At 38.2% G+C, this 22372-nt stretch overlaps 1 protein-coding gene across 1 annotated transcript in view; it reads right to left on the reverse strand.

Moving 5' to 3' along the window:
* Positions 1-19999, reverse strand: part of LOC122807660 (netrin-4-like) — a 1595546-nt gene extending 1575547 nt beyond the window's left edge. Inside the window, exon 1 of the mRNA XM_044078603.1 lies at positions 19131-19999. Coding sequence (XP_043934538.1) covers positions 19131-19206 — 76 coding nt within the window. The 5' untranslated portion in view covers positions 19207-19999. The remainder of the gene's footprint in view (positions 1-19130) is intronic.
* Positions 20000-22372: the final 2373 nt, after the last annotated feature.

The following is a 22372-nucleotide window of genomic DNA, read 5'->3' on the forward strand; positions in this document are numbered from 1 at the left end:
ATTTCATTTGGCAGAATGAAAGTTATACAAACGAGTCATGCTAAACAGTGCATTTTCTTGTTTGTGGCATGCTTAAATAGATATTAAAACTGAAATTAAAAAAATAAAAATGTATAGGAGAACTGACTGTTGTCTGTCTGCTTTAAAATATATTTAGAAATGCTTTCAAATGTGAGTAAAGACAAACTGCAGCACACTTCTATTACATTTAGCCACAGTTCAGCCCATCTAGAAAACTTGATTTATCTGGGTTATAAACAGACTTGGGTTACTAATACCAGAAAGTGAAAGCATTAAGAAGAAAAGGAATGGTAACAGTAACTAGCAGCTCACTCTTTCTAAAATCTCCAAAGATTTGTACATATGGATTTCTCTTTCCCATATAAACTTAAGAAATGTACGTAAGTGTGAATGTTTGCGTGTGCGAGAGGTGGTAACTACAACTTGATATCCAGTCCATGTTACGTTACACTTTCAGGAAGCCTGTCAACCTGCCTCCTACTTTACCTTGTGATTGTTTTAATAGGGAAATCATAAAACATACCCAAGGCAAAAAGAAATGCCTTATCAGCATTCTAACAATCCTGGCCCTGTATAATATAAAATGAATTATATCAGTAGGAACTATCTCACAATGCACACAACTAAGTTGCTGTAAGAGCCAGAATTAATTATGGCCTCTTTTGTCTGAACTTACAATTGGAATGAGCACTGCACAGAGATAGTCACTGGCTAGATGAAATGGAAAACATTTTACTACAAGAAGATGTGACTTCAGAATAAAATGCATTATGTGGCTCAATGTGTGGATGGAGAAAGTATTATTCTCCTCATCTGTGGCTCTGTTAATGAATGCCCACCAAAGATCACTCATTTACTATCTTCCTTCATAGAGCAAAGCCTGCGGTCACTACATCTGACCTTGATACTGCAGGAGCTCTGGCACAAACCCCTACTCCTACATACTTACAGAGAAATTTGTCATTGTATAATGTAAGCACGTTTATCATAAAAAACCTTGTTGTGTATTAACGTAATCAGGTAAACACATGCCTGATCAGCGACTGAAATTTTCTGTGAAACAGTCCATGCACTCTAAGGACCTCTTAGTAAGTTGGCCACTGTTTCCTTTTTCTTGACCAGTAGACTATACTGCATATGTCAATGATTATGTTCAGGAAATAACAGAACATCTGTTTTAATTTGGTATCTCTTTGTTAATTACTTTGTACTGGCTATAAACCAATTGCTCTCAGTTATAATTTGACCTAAGGGTGGTCTATTAACTGGAACTTCCTAAAAATCCTCCCCTTTGATGATGCTGTAAATTAATTCAATACAACTTTCTAAATGCCCTAAACTGTCTTTCACCTCCAAGAATAATGCAATTTGGCTATCAAAAAGAGTAGAATGCTAGAGAAAAAACATGGAAAGTATGGCAAAATAAAAAACACATCAATATCTTGAAAACGTTGGAATGCTTTGCAATCATACTTAAAAGCAAACAAATGAAGACAAAAACTATACTACAATAACTCAGAATAATACTAAAGACAACCCTAAAAAAATATGGACATCCAACAAAGAAATCTTGCATCCCGGCCAACAATTCAAACAAAACCCCTCTCACAATGACTCACCACTTGAAACTGCAGTACAGTTCAATTCTTATTTTATAGATGGTATAGCATCTCTAACCATGGATTCCTCAACATCTAATCCCAACCCTGCTCAAAAGCCACATACATTTTCACCTGCAAACCCGTGCCCACAACCTACGTAAAACTACTCAAACAAATTTAAACAGAGCTCTTCTTCAGCTGATGACCTTCCAAGTGAGTACCTAAAAATAGCAGCCAAAAGCATTGCCTATCCTCTCTTAATCCTTATAAATAAGTCAATCCAGGGCTCACTTGTCCCCACTCTATGGACAAAGTCACATATTATCCGTATGCACAACTTTAGACTTATAGCAATCTTATCTCCCCTCACCAAAACACTTTAAAAATGCATTCAAAAACAATTGTTAGACTATCTCCTAAAGAAATAACTCCTATCGCCTGCACAACATGGCTTCCATCCTTCCCACAGTAGTAGCACTTCCCTTCTAATATATATCTATATATATATATATATATATATATATATATATATATATATATATATATGTATATGTATATACTGTTAATAAAGCTAGAGATAACTGCAAACTTCACTACACTCTGTCACAGCAAACTTCTACTTCAAATTGTCCTCACTAGGTTTCTTTCAACCCACCTTTCTGTGGTTCAAAAGCTACCTGTCCAATAGGTATCAGTCAGTAAAACAGCACTCCACGTGCTCTCCTTACCTCCCAGTCACCATCAGTGTACCACAAGGCTATATCATTGGCCCCCTCCTCTAACTTTTTCACCAACATCCTCTATACATCCATACAACAGGTCACCCTAATACAATATGCAGATGATTCCATTCTCATTTGCATTCTCATCTGGCAACATGATGCACCTCCCAAAAAATTACTCGGGGACACTAACAGCCACTGAAACAAGGCTTTGTAACTTAAGACTTGCACTCAACCCAAAAAGACCAAACTACTACTTTTTCTACCCCCAAATTCCTCTCTCATGAAAAAACAAAATTTAAAGTCCTCTCGCGATAATACATCCACTGAAGTCACATCCCATTGCAAATGATTAGGGGTGATAGTAGATGATAATCTAACATTTAACCTGCATATACAAAACTGAGGAAGAAAAATGCAAACTAGGGATGCTTTGTATTGTCAAAAAACCTCTCTCACTGAGGCAACTAAAACTACACTTCCCACTACGTATCTCCTCCCCACTCTTCTTTATGGTGCTCCCATCCTTACTGACCTCCAGGCTTCACATAAATTAAAACATGAACAATATTACAACAGTTTTGCAGCAAACACCCCTTTCAGGACCTAGCAGTGTATAGCACTAAAAAAACTAAAATTGGTTAGAACTGCCTCATCAACTAACATATACACAGCTTATCATCACCTATAAAATTATCCAGCATCCTGCACAAAAAACATTCTACACAACTATGTTCCCAGTCAGTCATCTTAATCCAGTGACCAAAAACTCCTGTCTACAAACCTAGCAAATCTGCTGGGTATTGTCTGTATTCGTACAAGGTTGCTAAGGTCTGAAACTCGTTACCTGTGTCCATCAGGTCAATACCCTCCCTCCCATCTTTCAAAACCACTCTGAAAGACCTCCTAGCTAAAAACTGGCTCTGTTCTTGCTCAAAACCAAGATAAACTATATCCTAAATGTGAACAAGTACCTTTTCATTCATTATACCTCCTTTCTTTACTTGCTTCCTTATTTCTGTCAAATTCTCTTCCCTGACTTTCTATCAAAATATACAATAAGCCTGTTTTTCCTTCAATTCATATTGCAATTTCTGTTTGTAATAGATTAACTTACCTTTAATTTCTCTATAATCTGTCTAAAATGTATCTAACTATTAAATGGCTATCATATAATTTGTACTGATTCTTAAACAATGTTTTTATATTATATTAAATTTGTTATAATTATTTAAACTGCAGATGCTTTTGTTTTATTTGCTAAGATTGCAAAATTATTGTTCTTAAAATGTTTTGTAATAATTTGGAGCTTTTCCCCCTGGACTTCTGCTGAAAATGTAATTCTACCTAGTCAGACATTCACGGTAATCAAATGTCAATAAATAAATAAAAGAAAACAACAGGCAGATAATCAAATCTGTGATGGGTCACCTGCCACGGGTAACTCCTCCAATGACTCACATATATATTTAAGACAAAAGACAAACAGATCTACCCTAAGAAAGAACATAATCATATAGCAAAGCACCTGTAAGTATTCCAAAGTGCCACTTGCCACACCCTGGTTTGCTGTACCACCCAGTCTTAATAGCAACAAAGGAAAAACCCATTACATTTAATAATCACTAAATTTAATAAATTTAAGAGTACTGTGGTTTTGAACTACTGCAACTTTTTTTAAAGAAGCTGCAGGTTACAATTAATACAGCTCCCACGCATATGAATTTGAATAGCACTGTATTTAGCTAAAGACTGAGGCTCTGTAATTATACACTATTTGGACTCATCCTCCTATAGCATATGACCATAAACTCTCATTTGCTTATCTGTTTGTCGTTTTTTCTTTGTTTCCTACTTCTTGCATTTGTGCTGTGTATATTTTATTCACCTACTGGCAGAGATTCTAATCTTGCACACAACTATAACTCTCACACAATTTGAAAAAGGTTGGGCATCAGGCTGGCACCTTGGCACAGTAAAAAATCTACTGCCAATCATTAGCGGACCGGAGTTCCGCTGTGGCAACCCCTAACCGGGAAAAGTCGAAAGAAGAACATGCTATTACCAGGTGGGATGTATAGAGCTATGATACAATGTTTTTTCCTGTCATTTAATGTGAGGAGGGAGATGAGTATTTCAGCATTATTAAAGGTGGGGGGAGTATTTGATTAGAGACAGAGAGAGTTCCAGAGTTTTTTTTTTTTTGAAACCTTCTTTCCCCTTCATGCTGCTGAGCATCTGCTGCTCTGTGTAAGCCCTAGTGGATTTTTCCCTGCGGTTTTCTTCTGGCCACAGTACAGGCAGCACAGGCTTGAGGACCTTAACAGATACCCTGCAACTCTAACTATCTGTCTGGAAGCCACCGTTTTAAGCTTAAAATAATATCACTGAACCCTAGTGGATTTTTCCCTGCGGTTTTCTCCTGGCCACAGTACAGGCAGCACAGGTTTGAGGACCTTAACAGATACCCTGCAACTCTAACTATCTGTCTGGAAGCCACCATTTTTAAGCTTAAAATAATACCACTGAATCCTAGTGGATTTTTCCCTGCGGTTTTCTCCTGGCCACAGTACAGGCAGCACAGGTTTGAGGACCTTAACAGATACCCTGCAACTCTAACTATCTGTCCAGAAGCCACCATTTTAAGCTTAAAATAATACCACTGAACCCTAGTGGATTTTCCCTGCGATTTTCTCCTGGCCACAGTACAGGCAGCACAGGTTTGAGGACCTTAACAGATACCCTGCAACTCTAACTATTTGTCCGGAAGCCACCATTTTAAGCTTAAAATAATATCACTGAAGTATGTGTCCCAGTAAATAACTACTACATAAGCTAATCTTTTAATTAATGCTAGACTTTATAAGCACAACAAGAATTTATAGTGTTTTTTTTTTATAGTCACCACGAAAAGCAGATGCCAGCAGCTCCTATCCTTTCTCTTTGGTTACCCACTATCCTCCTACTGTTTCTGTGTATATTCTCCTGTTCTGCACTTTACCTTTCACTGAATTCATTTCTAGCCTCACTCATAATTGCCTTTCCTAGTGCACCTGCCCTATTTTACTGTCTTCAGACTCTTACATATTAATATTTTTTTTATGTTTTGCCGTGCTTTTAGCTAAGAGTAATACCTCTCTCTCCCCCTGCAAAGCCCCACTCTGTTGTAGCTTATTTTAACCATACAGCACTGGGTTTCCTTCAAGTAAATCTACTTGTGTAGCTTGAGGCCAGTGTCCTTTTGTAAGCTTACTTCTGCTCATATTTTATTTCTTTTTATTTTATTTCTAGCGACTATAACTTTAGAAACTTTATATCCTTGTCTCTCAAGCTAGTTTTTCACTATATTTTCTGATTGTTTCTATGACTTCATCTTGACCAGGGTGCTAGCCCAGCCCAGTATTAGTCATTACCCCTCCCCCTCACCTCACTTCTTCTTCCTAGTCTTCATAGGTGCCTCACAACAGCAGGAGCCATTCTGAAACCTTCTTTCCCCTTCATTCTGCTTAGCATCTGCTGCTCTGTGTAAGCCCTAGTGGATTTTTCCCTGCGGTTTTCTCCTGGCCACAGTACAGGCAGCACAGGTTTGAGGACCTTAACAAATACCCTGCAACTCTATCTGTCCGGAAGCCACCATTTTAAGCTTAAAATAATACCACTGAACCCTAGTGGATTTTTCCCTGTGGTTTTCTCCTGGCCACAGTACAGGCAGCACAGGTTTGAAGACCTTAAGAGATAACCTGCAACTCTAACTATCTGTCCAGACGCCACCATTTTAAGCTTAAAATAATACCACTGAACCCTAGTGGATTTTTCCCTGCGGTTTTCTCCTGGCCACAGTACAGGCAGCACAGGTTTGAGGACCTTAACAAATACCCTGCAACTCTATCTGTCCGGAAGCCACCATTTTAAGCTTAAAATAATACCACTGAACCCTAGTGGATTTTTCCCTGTGGTTTTCTCCTGGCCACAGTACAGGCAGCACAGGTTTGAAGACCTTAACAGATACCCTGCAACTCTTAACTATCTGTCTGGAAGCCACCATTTTAAGCTTAAAATAATACCACTGAACCCTAGTGGATTTTTCCTTGCGGTTTTCTCCTGGCCACAGTACAGGCAGCACAGGTTTGAGGACCTTAACAGATACCCTGCAACTCTAACTATCTGTCTGGAAGCCACCATTTTAAGCTTAAAATAATACCACTGAACCCTAGTGGATTTTTCCCTGCGGTTTTCTCCTGGCCACAGTACAGGCAGCACAGGTTTGAGGACCTTAAGAGATAACCTGCAACTCTAACTATCTGTCCAGAAGCCACCATTTTAAGCTTAAAATAATACCACTGAACCCTAGTGGATTTTTCCCTGCGGTTTTCTCCTGGCCACAGTACAGGCAGCACAGGTTTGAGGACCTTAACAGATACCCTGCAACTCTAACTATCTGTCCGGAAGCCACCATTTTAAGCTTAAAATAATACCACTGAACCCTAGTGGATTTTCCCTGCGGTTTTCTCCTGGCCACAGTACAGACAGCATAGGTTTGAGGACCTTAACAGATACCCTGCAACTCTAAATATCTGTCCAGAAGCCACCATTTTAAGCTTAAAATAATACCATTGAAGTATGTGTCCCAGTAAATCACTACTACATAAGCTAATCTTTTAATTAATGCTAGACTTTATAAGCACAACAAGAATTTATAGTGTTTTTTTTTGCTAGTCAACACGAAAAGCAGATGCCAGCAGCTCCTATCCTTTCTCTTTGGTTACCCACTATCCTCCTACTGTTTCTGTGTATATTCTCCTGTTCTGCACTTTACCTTTCACTGAATTCATTTCTAGCCTCACTCATAATTGCCTTTCCTAGTGCACCTGCCCTATTTTACTGTCTTCAGACTCTTACATATTAATTTTTTTTTATGTTTTGCCGTGCTTTTAGCTAAGAGTAATACCTCTCTCTCCCCCTGCAAAGCCCCACTCTGTTGTAGCTTATTTTAACCATACAGCACTGGGTTTCCTTCAAGTAAATCTACTTGTGTTGCTTGAGGCCAGTGTCCTTTTGTAAGCTTACTTCTGCTCATATTTTATTTCTTTTTATTTTATTTCTGGTGACTATACCTTTAGAAGCTTTATATCCTTGTCTCTCAAGCTAGTTTTTCACTGTCTTTTCTGATTGTTTCTATGACTTCATCTTGACCAGGGTGCTAGCCCCACTCCGTTCGCCCTCGCTACGCTCGGGCTCACTTCACTCCCCTACCCCACCCCCATTCCCACCCACCCCATTACAATTACTTTTATACCTAACTATCCCTCCCCTTCCTGTCCCACTAGCCACTACAATTCCACTTCCTGCCTATTGCCACAACCACCTTACTAATCTGTCAATCTTGTTAACACCACTTCATCTATACCACTGTCTCTCTACCTACTCTATCTGACCATATTTTATTCCAACATGTATTATTTTCTAATATCTTCTACACTACTCCTTATTCTCTCTATCTCCACCTCTTACCACTCCAGTCTCTCGGACCCACTCCTATGTTCACCAACGTCTCACTCATACAACATATATCCAACTACGTCATATTTTACTATCTCCCCTAATCTCTTTACTACATCAATCTCAAGTCTATATAAACTATCCATAATACAAGTTTTTAAACCTTCCCACAAAGCTGAGTCAAAACTATACAAACTCCATCTAGCATCTACTACACACTCTCTCCTCACTAAAAACCTACTTTGTTCTGGAGATATCCATCCCAACCCTGGTGCCTCTTCTAGCCCCAAAACTACCTCTACACTGCCCCCATCTTACTCCTTTAACAGTCGCCAACCTCAGTCACAACAATCATCTCCTTCCAAATACTTAGCTATTTACTCATTGAATATTCAGAGTCTAGCAAATAAAGTCAATGAGCTGCACTCATGAATAGCTCTCAATACCCCTCACATCCTCTCCCTATCTGAAACCTGGCTCAAGCCACACATCTCAAATAGTGAAATACTCCCACCAGGTTATAATATCTTCCAATCTGATAGACCTGTAAAAAAAGGTGGTGGCGTGGCCATCCTCTACTCAAACATTCTTAACCTTTCACCATACCCTTCCCCAATTCCTGACTTCCTCCCAGCTGAAATCATCATCCTTAACTGCCATCTGAATCCCCACAAAAAACTTGCAATTGCCTCTATCTACCTTCCTCCTGGTAACAATCTGCCCATTCTTGAAAACATCCTATCCTGGTTCTCCCACAACCTACCATATGAGACACTTATCCTTGGTGATGTCAACATTGATTGGTCCAAACTCACAACTGACTCCCCCCAACTCAGTATCCACCTACACGGCTTCCACCAACTTATAACATCTTCCACTCGCTTCCATAAAAATTCCTCTTCCAGCTCCATCATAGACTGGATCCTTACCAATTCCCCCCACCAATACCACAATCCCACCACCTTACCTGACTCCCTCAGTGATCATCTCCCTACCACCATCTTAAGACACTACTCCCATATTCCTAAAACCCACCTTATCAAAGACTGTCAAAAACTATCGACTTTCAATTCATCCCAATTTAACTCCATTCTCCACAACATAGATTGGTCCATTCTAAAACATCTCTCCCTAAACGATGCTGTAAGCACTTTCAATAGCATCTTCATGAATACTCTAAACTCCTTAGCTCCCTCTAGGAAGATCAGAGTAAAATCAAACCATGCTCCCTGGCTCTCCAAAGAGACTAGGTCCCTTATGAAACAAAGAGATCATGCTTGGAAAACCTGGACTTAAACTAAACAACCACCTTTTCTTCAAAAATACAGGCAACTGAGGAACCTTGCATAAAACATACAACTAATGACAAAAAGTTATACTATAGCTCTGCTCAGCTTAACAACAAATCCAATCCTCAAAAATGTTGGTCAACTCTCAACAACATCCTCTATCCTGGAAAGCCCTCTAATCCCTCCCCATACCCTAACTCTTCCTCTCAGGAAACAGCTACCCTCCTGAATAAACACTTTATCTCTTCCATCCAAACTCTGGTAACCTCTAAGCCAAACTCTACTTTGACACCCACCTCTCCAAGTCCCACTAACACAACTTTTTCTTTTGAGCCAGTTCCCATTACTTACATCAAATCTCTACTACTCAAGCTAAAACCTTGCTCTCCTTCCACTAACAATCTATCTCCTACATTCTTCAAACTTGCTGCTGACTCAACTATCTATCCTGTATCTATGCTAATTAATCAATCTATTCTGGAATCAACTGTCCCCACCCTTTGGAAATCTTTCTTCACTATCTCTCTTCATAAAGGTGGAAACTCTATTGACCCTTCAAACTACCGACCCATTGCCATTCTGTCCCCCCTCTCCAAGATATTAGAAAAATGTATTCACTCACAGCTTCTCAATCACCTCCTGACACACCACTTGCTTACCCTTACCCAGCATGGATTTCGTCCACACCACAGCACCACCACTGCACACCTCTCCTTCACTCATATCATTACAGAAGCCCTAGACAACAATAAACTCATTTCCTGTCTCTTCCTAGATCTCTCTAAAGCCTTCGATACTGTCTCTCATCCTCTACTACTATCCAAACTCGCAAATCTCCACCTATCACCCTCCGCACTTGCCTGGTTTAATAGTTACCTATCTGGCAGGGAACAATCTGTCAAATGGCTCTCATCCTCCTCACCTTTCCTTCCCATCTCCACTGGTGTTACCCAAGGCTCCATCTTGGGACCCCTTTTTTTTAACATCTTCACTAATGATCTTTACACATCATGCAAAGAATCCTCCCTTATTCAGTATGCCGACGACTCCACACTTATATCCATCTCAAATAACATTCCTGAACTACACTCCCTGACCCAACAGACCCTACTATCCACTGAACAATGCCTCTCTCACAATCTATTGATCCTAAATCCCAAAAAGACCAAACTCCTACTTTTCCTTCCCCGCTCTCTTTCTCATCACAAAACCGCCTTTTTTATTACATCTTCTAACAATACAAATATCCAACCTGACACACACACAAAACTCCTAGGGGTCATTATCGATGATAAACTCAAGTTCAACCTACACATGCTCCAATGTATAAAAAAAACAAACCAGAAACTAGGTCTGCTATATCGGAACAAAAAATTCCTAACCCCTGAATCTAGACTTACCCTGGGCCAGGCACTCCTCCTCCCCCTCCCTCTTATACGCCACCCCAGCTCTTACCAATATCCAGGCCTCCACTCTAAACAAACTACAACAGACTTACCATAAAATAGCCAGATTCATTACTAACTCCCCATACAACTCACAGCACTGCATTTCTTTAAACTCTCTTCAATGGCTTGAACTTCCCCAGTTTCTGCTATCTTATCAATTTCATATGCTACACTCTCTTCTTTATAAACCCTCCTTCTGTCCTTCTTTATCTTCCTTAGTCTCCATCTACATCCCATCCTGGACCCTCCATATTTCTAACCAACAATTACTTGATATCTACCACCCAAAAAGGTCAGTAGGCAAACTACTCTACAAACACTCCCTTGCCCATGCTTGGAACAAACTTCCCCTTGACTTACGTTCAATCTCCCACACCTCACACTTTAAAAATGAACTAAAAGCTTATTTTCTCAATTCCAGAACCTGCCCTTGCATGACCCTACCTAATCTTCCTTCCCTTTATGTACCCTGCCCTTGCATGACCCTACCTAATCTTCCTTCCCTTTATGTACCCTCAAAAGGACCATACTTAGTACCTTATTACACCTCTCTCTCCAATGTGTCTGCTATGCATTTGCACAATTTTATACAAACAAAAAATGTTCATTGTTGACCTATTGAACCCATTGAGACCTATCTCTAGTTCCCCTACTTTGACTTACAAATGGCAACATTAGTACCACAAGTGTACCTGTATCTCCTTATATCTAACACCCATGCAAAAACTCTAAACTACTTTTCCTCTTCTTAGACAAACTTTTTATTTAATTATAACCCATACACTTTTAAATTCTCTTATATAGTAGAGCCTTAGTAACTTTAAGTATCATATATAGTAATTTTGCTATGTTTGGAGCATATCTCCACATGAAAGCTATTCAGTGTAAGTAGTGAATTTTTATTTTGTAATTTTATTTCGTAATTTCTATTTTTGTAATGTTTTTATGTTTGGAGCTTATCTCCCTGGGCCTCTACTGAAAATGGACATGTGTCCAGCTAGATTAGCCCAGTCAACAAATGTAAAATAAAATAAAAATAAATTGAACTATATCAATGTAAAATTGTTACTTAGCTTCTTTTTAATGCAACTTTATGCATGTATCCCAACATATGTGAATTGTTTTGCTATAACTGCTATTATATCAATATTGTTTAAAATTGTACTTGTTTTAAAATGTATTACTGGAGCTTTTCTCCTCTGGTCTCCACTGAAAATGGGCCACAAGCCCAGTTGGACAAACCCGGTTAACAAATGTCAATAAATAAATAAATAAATAAAATATTAGAATACATTATAGCTACACCACCACCTTTTCTGCCCTTCTGTCAAGTCTATATATGTTATAACATGGTGGGATTATTTCCTGATCCTTCATGCTTGCTTCAGCCAAGTTTCACAGATAGATAAGATGTCTGGAGTGTGGATATTCATGCATGAAGCTCAGTTGTTTTGTTAATGGTGCTTTTCATGCTGATGTAATAAAATTTTAGTGTAGGCTTAGCTGTAAACTGAGTGTATACGTGCAAAGGTGGAGAACACCCAGGCATATTTATACTAGGTCCAGGATTAGGGTGAATATCACCACAGAATCGTATTTTTAGGGAAGAGGGCATACAGAATTAGTGGCTTATGTTTTATTCTGGTTCTGGTGCCAGTTCTTGCATGGGTGAGTGAGGCTGCACGAATTGGGTATTTAAAGAAGTCAATGTAGGAGCTATTACAAAGGTTTGGCAATATACAGGGGATGTTGGTGGGCACTAGAAAATCATTGGAAGAAAGGTGGATCTGGTATGAGGAGTGTGCAAGTATGAAAAATAGCATGAAATGTTGCATAGATAGGTAATATGCTTTATATGTCGTGGTGTAGTGAAGAATTGTAGGGGATGTGAATAAGGACTGGAAAAGGGACTGTATTTGATGGAATTATTGCTGGGAAATGGGAATGGGACAATGTAAGTGACTTGATCTGATTTCTGGAGAGAGAAAAACAGTTGGTGTATTTTTAAGAGACAGGAAGTAAAACACTGACGTAAGAAATAAAGGAGATGTAAATGTGTTATAATTTCGTTGTTGTTAGCTACATTTATGGCCAGTTCAGTACTAAGCAGTAAGTTGTATGTAATTTTGTGAAATATGCACTTTTCTGGAAAATACTGAATGACTGGAATATACTGAACACCATACTTGTTTTTAGAACATTGAATGAAAGATATACTGAAAAGTGAAGCTGATAAAATGGATTATGCCTACTGGCTGTCAGAGTAAAGTAAACATGTTTATTACATATCAGCTTTAAAGTAAGACTCATCCCTGCTCATTGAATACAAAAGTTTTTGTTCTCTCGTATTAAAGTAGCTGGAACAATAACAGAGTACTACAGTATAGCAATTTTCACATTCATCTGTAGCACTTTTATCATTATGCATGAGCAGGTCCATATAAATTATAACAAAACTGGGGGGAGGTCAAGGTTTTGTGTATTAATATGAAAAACACGAATGGAGATGCAGAGAAGTAGTCTGGAAGAGCTGGTGCTACCACAATAAGTCCTGAAACTTAACAGGAGAAGCAAAAAACAACAGTATGCCATAGACACTGAGCTCAGAAAATACAAGCGTTGAAGGAAATGTAAGGAATTAGTTCTGGAGTCACTTTTCTAGGGAATTGTGTATACTTTTGTTACAACATGAGCTCAGCAACTTCAGAAGTGAGTTATGCTAAATAGTGCATCTTCCTGTTCATGGCATGATTAATAAATATTCCAAATTAAATGTAACAAAATAAAATGGATGGAAGAAGAGGAATGTCACAGAAACTGTGAAAAGCATAGTATGATATAAAAAAGGCAGCCGACCCTTGCCAAGACTTCAGTGTAGAATTAAGCCTTCTGTAGCTCAGACTTTATTGGGACATTGCTGAATTTAAGTCTTGCTGGAGGTTGTTCTTGAGCAGTTACAACACGTATGACTCTTACTGGATTTGATATTTCTTAAATAGCCAGATTTCTTTATCTTACAACATTATCAAGTAAAATGCACTGACCTCTGACTGGTCTAAAAAGACATTAATTAGCTGCATAAAAGAAGAAGAAAATATTGCGAAATTCCATTTGCACAGGTAAATGAAAACTGTACTGTAATGTGTCCGCTGAGAGAAACACCAATTACTCTGCAATGTGATTCCACCACTACAGGAGGAGGCTGTTGCTAATTAAAAGTATAATGTGTAAGGGGTTACTCTAAGTGAACATTTTGTCTTCCTGCACCCTTTATTGTTAATCATACTAACATGCAAGTCTCTTCTCAAATAAGTGTTTTATTTCTGCACATGCCACCTCTATCAGAGGTAGTTCTATTCATCTGCCACACTGGAAATGTGGAAATGCATGCCTTCTAATCTCTTAATACATCCAGCTGTTTTAAATATTCTATTTTAAATAAAAATGACATTTTGCACTGCTTATGTTCTATCAGATAATTGAAAACGTCTATCACAGAGTTCCTTCTCATCCTTAAAGTGATTATATACTGTAGTATCCCATCTAGCTACATTTAAACAATATCAAACGACCACATAACATATGTCATCTGAAAAACTTTACTCAATTAATTCACTTTTTTTCAAATAAAAAACAATTTGCACTTATTCTATTTAAGGTTTGCTATCATAATTTCGAATGAAACTCGGTCGACCGCACTATATTCGACAAAGGAAAGTCGAACACGGCAATGTCGAACTTCAAAAGCAAGCCTAGGAATGGGTTTTAACATGGGTCGAGATAGGAGTTCACTGCTATTGCCGAACTACAAACCTGGCCCCTATCTCGACCCATGTTAAAACCCGTTCCTAGGCTTGCTTTTGAAGTTCGACATTGCCATGTTTGACTTTCTGTTGTCGAACATAGTGCGGTCAACTGAGTTTCATTCGAAATTATGATAGTAAACCCTATTTAATATTTGTTTACTGGGTAAGTCGGCTGGGTCTATACACCCTTTTTAGCCATGACCTCTGCAATAAGGGCAAGAACAAACACAAATATATATGGACAATTTAGTGCAGGCGATCAGCCACCATGTCTTTGAAAGGCAGGAGAAACCTAGCGTACACACTTATTGTTGATGATTGCACACAGACAACATGCAAAGAATGTGCAAACTCTATACAAACAGTGACCAAAAGTCAAGAGATGGAACTCCAACCATGGAGCTGTGAGACTGATATCTTACAACTGAGCCTTTATGCCCATGAGCCCTTTGCACTGCTTCAGTTGTCTTCCTCTATGTCACCTCTTCATTGAACCACACCATAAAAAATCAGTCACTCCTGGGTGTTGTTGTGTAGTCTTGTTGTGTAACTGATATGCCCACTGCAGAACAATTAAAATTTAGACAGGTTACGTGGCACTGTTAATGGAGAGAACCTGAGAGTCTCTACATGCATACTTGCATCATGTTCACATACTTTATAGTACAGTTAACACAGATGGAAATCAACTTGTATCCTTGAAGCTAAGAAACCAAGTTTGTAAGGTTTTGTTATTCAGATGCTGACCTTGATTATTCATGAAATGACCATTATTAAACCCTAAATCCAAGTTCAGTCAGCCTTCCACAGCTTAAAGCTGGAATGCAACTCAATGCCTTACCAAAGACATTGTTCTGATATGTCTAAGCATAGCACAAACTCTTTTATAATTTTTTGGACCACAAATGGAGAAAGTCACCATAAGATGAATTCAGAACCCCTTCGACCTGTATGTGTTGTGTGTTTGTGTGTGTGTGTGTGTGTGTGTGTGTGTGTGTGTGTGTGTGTGTGTGTGTGTGTGTGTATAAGGGGAAGTGCACAACAAACTGAGATTTGCTTTTAGCCAGCATACTTTAATCACTGCTTTAACTATACATCTCAGACCTTGTACCAGATGCTGTAGTATAAGTGGCTAGATATGTCAGTTATCCATTCCCAGCCAACATCTTGCTAACTGCATCTTCTAAAGCAATTACAAACCTTGAAATTACAGGTAAAGGTGAAGAAAATACTTTATAAGTATCAAGTGGAGCTGATATTAAAACAGATATGATTTTCAAGTTGTCCTGATTTTTGCAAAATGTCCAGATTTGTGCTTTTTATTTTGGGTCTTTTCCCCATACAATTTATGATTTTTTTGGCAAATCTCTAACAAATCACAGAAGATTAAAGTCACTAAATGTCATACATTTGTGTTTCAAGATTCATACCTATCAGAAAGCGTATGATAACCAAAATCAATTATTCTAGCAACTTTCTAGGTTGGTAAGAGTAATATTTAAAAATTGACCCTGAATTTGGGGCTTTGTCCCCTCACTATTTTAACTCTGTTTCGATTTCATGCACTTAAAGGTTGAGAGGTATGGTAATAGTACAAAATTATTTCTCTTCACCTCACAGTTGTAATGTTAATGATGAATTCATCTCACATGGAGTGAGTATGTAGCATGCAAACACCCTCTAACTAGGACCACTGTAACTGAACAAGAAAGAAAATGAAGCAGCTGTGAACTGCATGCAGTTTAAACACCTAGTCTGTATCCTCACCCAGTAAAAGACAGAGAATGAGACTGTATATATATAGTGTTAACTTATTTCACGCATGCTACAAGGTAATATACTGAACGTTGTGTGTGTGAAACAAGATTCAGAGAAAATAATTTCCATGCACAAAATATCATGTTTACTACTATCAAAATAGAAACAATCTACACCAGACTTCTCAAATGTTCCAGTTTTGGAGGAATATTACTATTTTCCGACCTGATTATGGATGTTCCTATTTTCTGACTGGATTTAGCCTTTCAAACAATTTTTTCTGAGTCCCTGTCATCACATATGATTTTTCAAGCAGTCTAGTACACAGAAAAATTACACTACATGAGAAACATACTAGTGGCAACAATAATATAAAGAAAGAGGATAAGCATCTTGCAACCCGCTTTTTCTGACGTAAAATTATGACCTTGTGTGGTAGAATTTTGTAATACAGTTCATTAAAGTCTACAAATTTTACCCTGTCCTATTGATAGATAATGTGCTTATACTTTTCCATTATTTTTATCATGCTGTTTTTTTTTTACTGTGTTTTTTGAGTCATATCCCATATTCTTACTTGAATTGGGAAGAGTTATGTGCTATTTGGTATTCAAATATTATGCTAATCAAATGTCCAGAGTTTTAGCTGGACGTTTCTGTTTTTCAAGGGTCTTTGTTCCTATTTTCAATGTCTGCAGGCTGCCACATTGGGAAGAGACAAAAACCTGACAAAAGCCCCACCGTTTGTCACACCCACTGTCACACCCACTTTGATAAGTAAATGTGCATTGCTTTCCTCTTCACCATTAATAAACATGCTAGCAACAGTTTTGAAGAAATAGCAAATACGATAGCAAATGCAACAGATAACCAAATGTACAAACATTCTGCACATGTAAAAAGATATTTGTAATATTATTTTAGCACCCGGTATGTTTGTTGAAGCTAGGGTTGCCACCTTTTCAAATGCCCAAAGTGGGTGCTGCGGTAGAGTTGTTGCCTCACAGCAAGACGTTCTCCCGTTCGATTCTCAGCTAGAGCGTCTTCTGTGTGGAGGCATGAGTGAATGAGCGTGCCTTCGTTGAAGGTTGTGCATCAGGGCTGGTAACTCGGCACGTAAAAATCCACTACCAAACATTAGCGGACCGGAGTTCTGCTGTGGCGACCCCTAACCGGGATAAGCCGAAAGACACAACAACAACCATATTTTGCAGGGCAAAACATATCCATGGCCAGTACAAAGGACAGAACTTCATTTTTTTTGCCTAAATAAAAGCTTATTCTTGTAGCATTTTAGCTCATTATTCTGTTTCTTATAACATTTAGGTGTTTCAGATACAGAATAACTGTTTTATGCAACTATTACATAAAATATAGGAAATAATTTTGTCCTAAAATCTCAGGACATTTGCCATTTTTTCAAATTTTTTGCAGGACACAAATGCCCAAAGAGTGATTGTCCCTCGCAAAGTGGGACAGGTGGTAACCCTAGTTGAAGCTATTACAATAGATAAGTATGGGGGTCCAGGAGGGATCTTAAAATCATACTGAGGAAATAAGGAAATGACTAATTTGAAAAAATGAACAGATTTCTGTAACGTGCACTTTAACATTTTTCTCATTTCAAGTTTCCATATCTACAATATTATTTATAGCAAAGATAAAAAGCATATATAATTTAACCACATAGAACACAAAATAATTCATACCTCTCAACTGTACAGATTTTCGCAGAACATCCAAACTTTGCCTCATATTTTGGTCTGTTTCTCATAAAATTGTGGTTTTCTGGCAAATCACTGACAAATCATTGAGGACTGAAGTCAGAAAATAAGGGCACACATTTCAGTTTCATACTTCATATCCTTCAGAAAATTTATGCTAAAGCATAACCTGTTAATTCTATCAACTTTCTAAGTTTGTAAGAGCAATATTTAAAATTGTCCCTATTTTTAAGTCTTTGACCCCCATTATTTGTACCTTTGTTCAGATTTCTTGCTCTAACAGAGGTATGTCAAATCCACTGTTTCAGTTTTATAAAAAAAAATGAAAAACAAGTCTGATAAGTCTGAATACGTTTTCTAAGATACACCATAAAAATTATTCTTTTGATTAGTCCAACTACCTACTGTCACATTTGACACCACTCAGGATGCCTGTTAAAACACAAGAAAGACTATTCTGACAAAATAATTGAAATGTAAATAGGAAATTCAAGCGAAAACAAACATTTTGAGAAATATACCTCAAATTTGTTAACTCTCAAAATGACTCAAAATATCTGACAGGTACTCAGAACTTAATTTCCTGACAGAGACCATGATTTCTGGATTTGCTGACAAAGATCATACTTGTCAACTGTCCAGATTTTTGCAGAATGTCTAATTGTTTGCCTCATATTTTTTGGTCTGTTCCTCAAAAATGTGGGTTTCTGGCAAATTACTGAAAAATGAAGTCACTAAATAATATCATACATTTGAGTTTCAGACTTTATATTCTTCAGAGCATTCATGATAACCTAAAATCTGCTGTTCTAGCCACTTTCTAAGTTTTTAAGAGCAATATTTAAAATCCGTTTCTATGCCCCCCCCCCCCCCCCCCCCCTTTTAGGCTTTGTCCAGATTTATTGGACAAGAAGTCAAGGGGTATGACAGAGAACCTCATTTCCTGTCAGGAAAAAATCCTGAAAGTAAGTACACATATTAAATTACATAAAGTGATAGGGTGGTCGTCTAGGCTTTTTAAAAATACATTTTACTGTTTTGTAGCTAAAGACCGTGTTTACGAACATCACATGCAGTCACAACGTCAAATTTAACTAACATTGCTAATTTATTTTCCAGCCTGGCCGTGAATTCTGTTTGGGACAAAATACCCATGTGGATCTTAACTGTCAAACATTTTGCAGTCTGGCAGGTACATTGGTGTATGGACCCGTGATCGCAGTTAGCTAAAAACAGAAATATCGCAATGCTCCGTCACTTACTTGCTGAAGAAAATCGAAGTGAGACCGTATAGTCTAACAATAGAATAATTAGCGTCATTCCTCTGGGATGCTGCATGGCAACAAAAGGAAAGTGTCTTGATTTTTTTGTATACTTTTTCAAAGATTATCCCTCTACACTGGACCAGTAGTTACAGCTTCCAGGATGTTTTAAAAGGCGGCATTATCTCCTGCAAACATTTTCTGCAAATGACAGGTAAACTTATTATGCAGACATATTTTTTGTCCATCCTGGGTAGGGTCGGTACTAGCTATCTTCCTCTCGCTCACTTTTTTATGTTTTTGGGACTCTTTGTCATAACTGATGAGTTGTTCTGTCTCTGCGAAGCTTGAAAATATTCAAGGCTGTCTAATTAACCATGCGGAGATTTAACACTAATTTACGTCCATGTCTACGAAAACAGATCCTGGACCTCTTGTTTTGAACTTCATCTGTTTGAGTTTTGTTTTTCTTCCGCGTGGTCCCGTTTTAAAAAGACTGTCGAAGCATCCTGCCCACAGTCTGTAAGCTCTAATAAGTACAATAACAACCAAAATACGGACTGACACTTTTCAATTTGTCATTCACATCATTTCACTTGTCGGCCTGGTATTTCGGTAGTGCGAAGATTTTGTGTTATTGTTCACCTGATTAACAGCAACCAAATGTCATTGTTTATGTCCACATTGCAGTTGCGTGAACACAAATGCAAGTACAGTGCTGACAGACAAGCTCTACACAGCACCGTCTGTCAGTGTGGTTACCAACATGAATATTTCGGCTGTTTGTTATTATTGCTCACGTGCTCTCTGTGTTTTCCACTCACTGTGAGAACCTCCCAGTTTCAGATTAAAGGTAAAGGCTCAGGACAAAGCGTATACGTCCATTGTAAACACAAAGGATTATAATACCCTGTAAAAAGCGGCACTTGTTTCCAACACAGAATTCTTATCACCTGTCATTACTCCTCTCGAGTGTACCTCATTGTGAGTCTTAAAAAAATCAGGTACCACGCTGGGCGATAACGGAGAACATTGGACCATGCGTAAATCGATTTCAAGAATCAAGATGCCATGCATGGGCACTCAAGTGTGCCTCATTAATAGGAACGTACCTTATTTAATGTCTTAAGAAGTTCATGTTCCTCAAAGTTCCACATTGAAAAGATCTGTCACACATTTAGTATTATGAATTGTGTAACTAATATCCATGGTAAATAGAAATGAATCATATTAATTCATGAAATGAAATTTTTTTCAAGTAAAACCAACATGTTTTAATCCTCATATGGCCTTCCAATTTGAAGTTGTTAGTAAGCCTTTAGCAAGTGTTACACATTTTGCCCATTTGTTCCACATTATGAAGGTTAGTGTTGCTCATTTTGGAGACGGAAGGTTGAGAGCTATGATGCCAGGATTACCTGTATCGCTACCAACACCAATATTAACACTTGGGAGCTTTTTTAATCCGCTTAAAAGTGCACTTTACGAACATTAAGAAGTGTTAAACATTAGAGACTTGGTTGTTTCCCAAAACAAAAACTAAATTTTCAGGAGGGACAGGGCAAGTGCACAGGCTTTGCAGTGAACAGTTGAACACATTTTCTGAACTAGGATGGTATAATGTCTGACATTGACTAACTGTAATGCTCAGTGGTTTAAAAAAAATCAAACATTTTATATAACTGACACAGCAAATTTAAGATCGCTGTGTAGAAAGGCACAACCATGCAAGTGTTTACATCACAGTCTCAAGTTAAATATCGCTTAGCATCGCTACTTTTTTTCTGACATGACTTTTTATAAAATATTGTTCGTGTTAAAGTTTAGCGTATTACAGCAAAAACGAGTGGCTGATACAATACCCTAATGCCGCAATGTTGTTAAGGTTACCACCTGTCCCACTTTGCAAGGGACAGTCCCTCTTTGGGCAGTTGTGTCCTGCAAAAAAATTGTAAAAATGGCCAATGTCCTGAGATTTAAGGCCAAAAATATTTGCTATATTTTATGCAATAGTTGCATAAAACAGTTATTCTGTATCTGAAACACCTAAATGTTATCAGAAACAGAATAAGCAACGAAAATGCTACAAGAATAAGCTTTTATTTAGGCAAAAAAGTGAAGTTCTGTCCTTTGTACTGGTCATGGGTATGTTTTGGCCTGCAAAATCTGACGTTTGTACCACAATTGTCCCACTTTGGGCATTGGAAAAGGTGGCAACCCTAAATGTTGTAAGTAGTACCAAAAAGCACTGCTGCAGTAAGTGCTCTCGTCATTATCGCCCTACGGGTCCCCACGGAAAGGCGTCTGTCACATTATTCATTCCTAAGAACCTTTTTTAATTTGTCAAATTATGTTTTGCACAAAGTAATACATTTTAACCGTCCTACGAGCTTCCTAATTGAAGTTGTTAGTGAACTGTCAGTGTAGGTACCACATGGAGAGGTAGTGTTCCACATTTTGGAAATGGAAGGTTGAGAGCTAAGCCTACCATTTTTAAAATGTGCTTTCAGAATTCTTGGCATTGTATTAGAAAAACATTACCCCCCCCCCCCCCCCGCGATTTTCGCGCAGGAATAGGTGTGGCCTACATGATTGACAGGGCTGAGTAACAAATTATGCAGATTATACAGTGACATGATGAATGTCATTTATTTTCTACATTTACAAGTGCACCGTCGAAAGCACTGGGTGTCTAACTTGCTTTGTCACTTTGTACTTAACCACATACTGTGTAGGGCAAGAAGCGGGTCAGAAGGGCGGTATGTACGCAGTATCCACAAGTTCCCGTTTTGCAGTCCATACCCATAACCCGTGCACTCGCACCTTTCTTTGGTATAATGTGCAGAAATTGATTTTGCAGGGGGCAAGCTCCCTCGCACCCCCCACCTTTCTTTAAACATTTTTTTTCTGGAGATAAAGCAATGATCAATATTCTGAGGCAGTGGGACAATAAATACATGCAGTAAAGCAGACCTCCCAGAAAGGGTCATCACCCACACCTTAACAGAACAGGAATTTTAAGTCTGTGTGTAACAGATTCTATACATGTAGCATTTTATATGTTCACGCCTCCCCTTTAAAGAATTGTAAATTCCCAGTGTGATAGTGTGACACGTTTGTATAAATGCAGCATATTCTGTGTTTGTTGTAATAGGTAAAAATCTGTTTGGGTCGGTAGACCATTTGTAACTACACGTTCTGCCAAATTATTTAGTCTAAACATTTAATATATTGAAGCTTTT

Source organism: Protopterus annectens, chromosome 7.part1, assembly GCF_019279795.1.
Source record: "Protopterus annectens isolate FY-2018-M chromosome 7.part1, PAN1.0, whole genome shotgun sequence".
NCBI classification, from domain to species: domain Eukaryota; kingdom Metazoa; phylum Chordata; order Ceratodontiformes; family Protopteridae; genus Protopterus; species Protopterus annectens.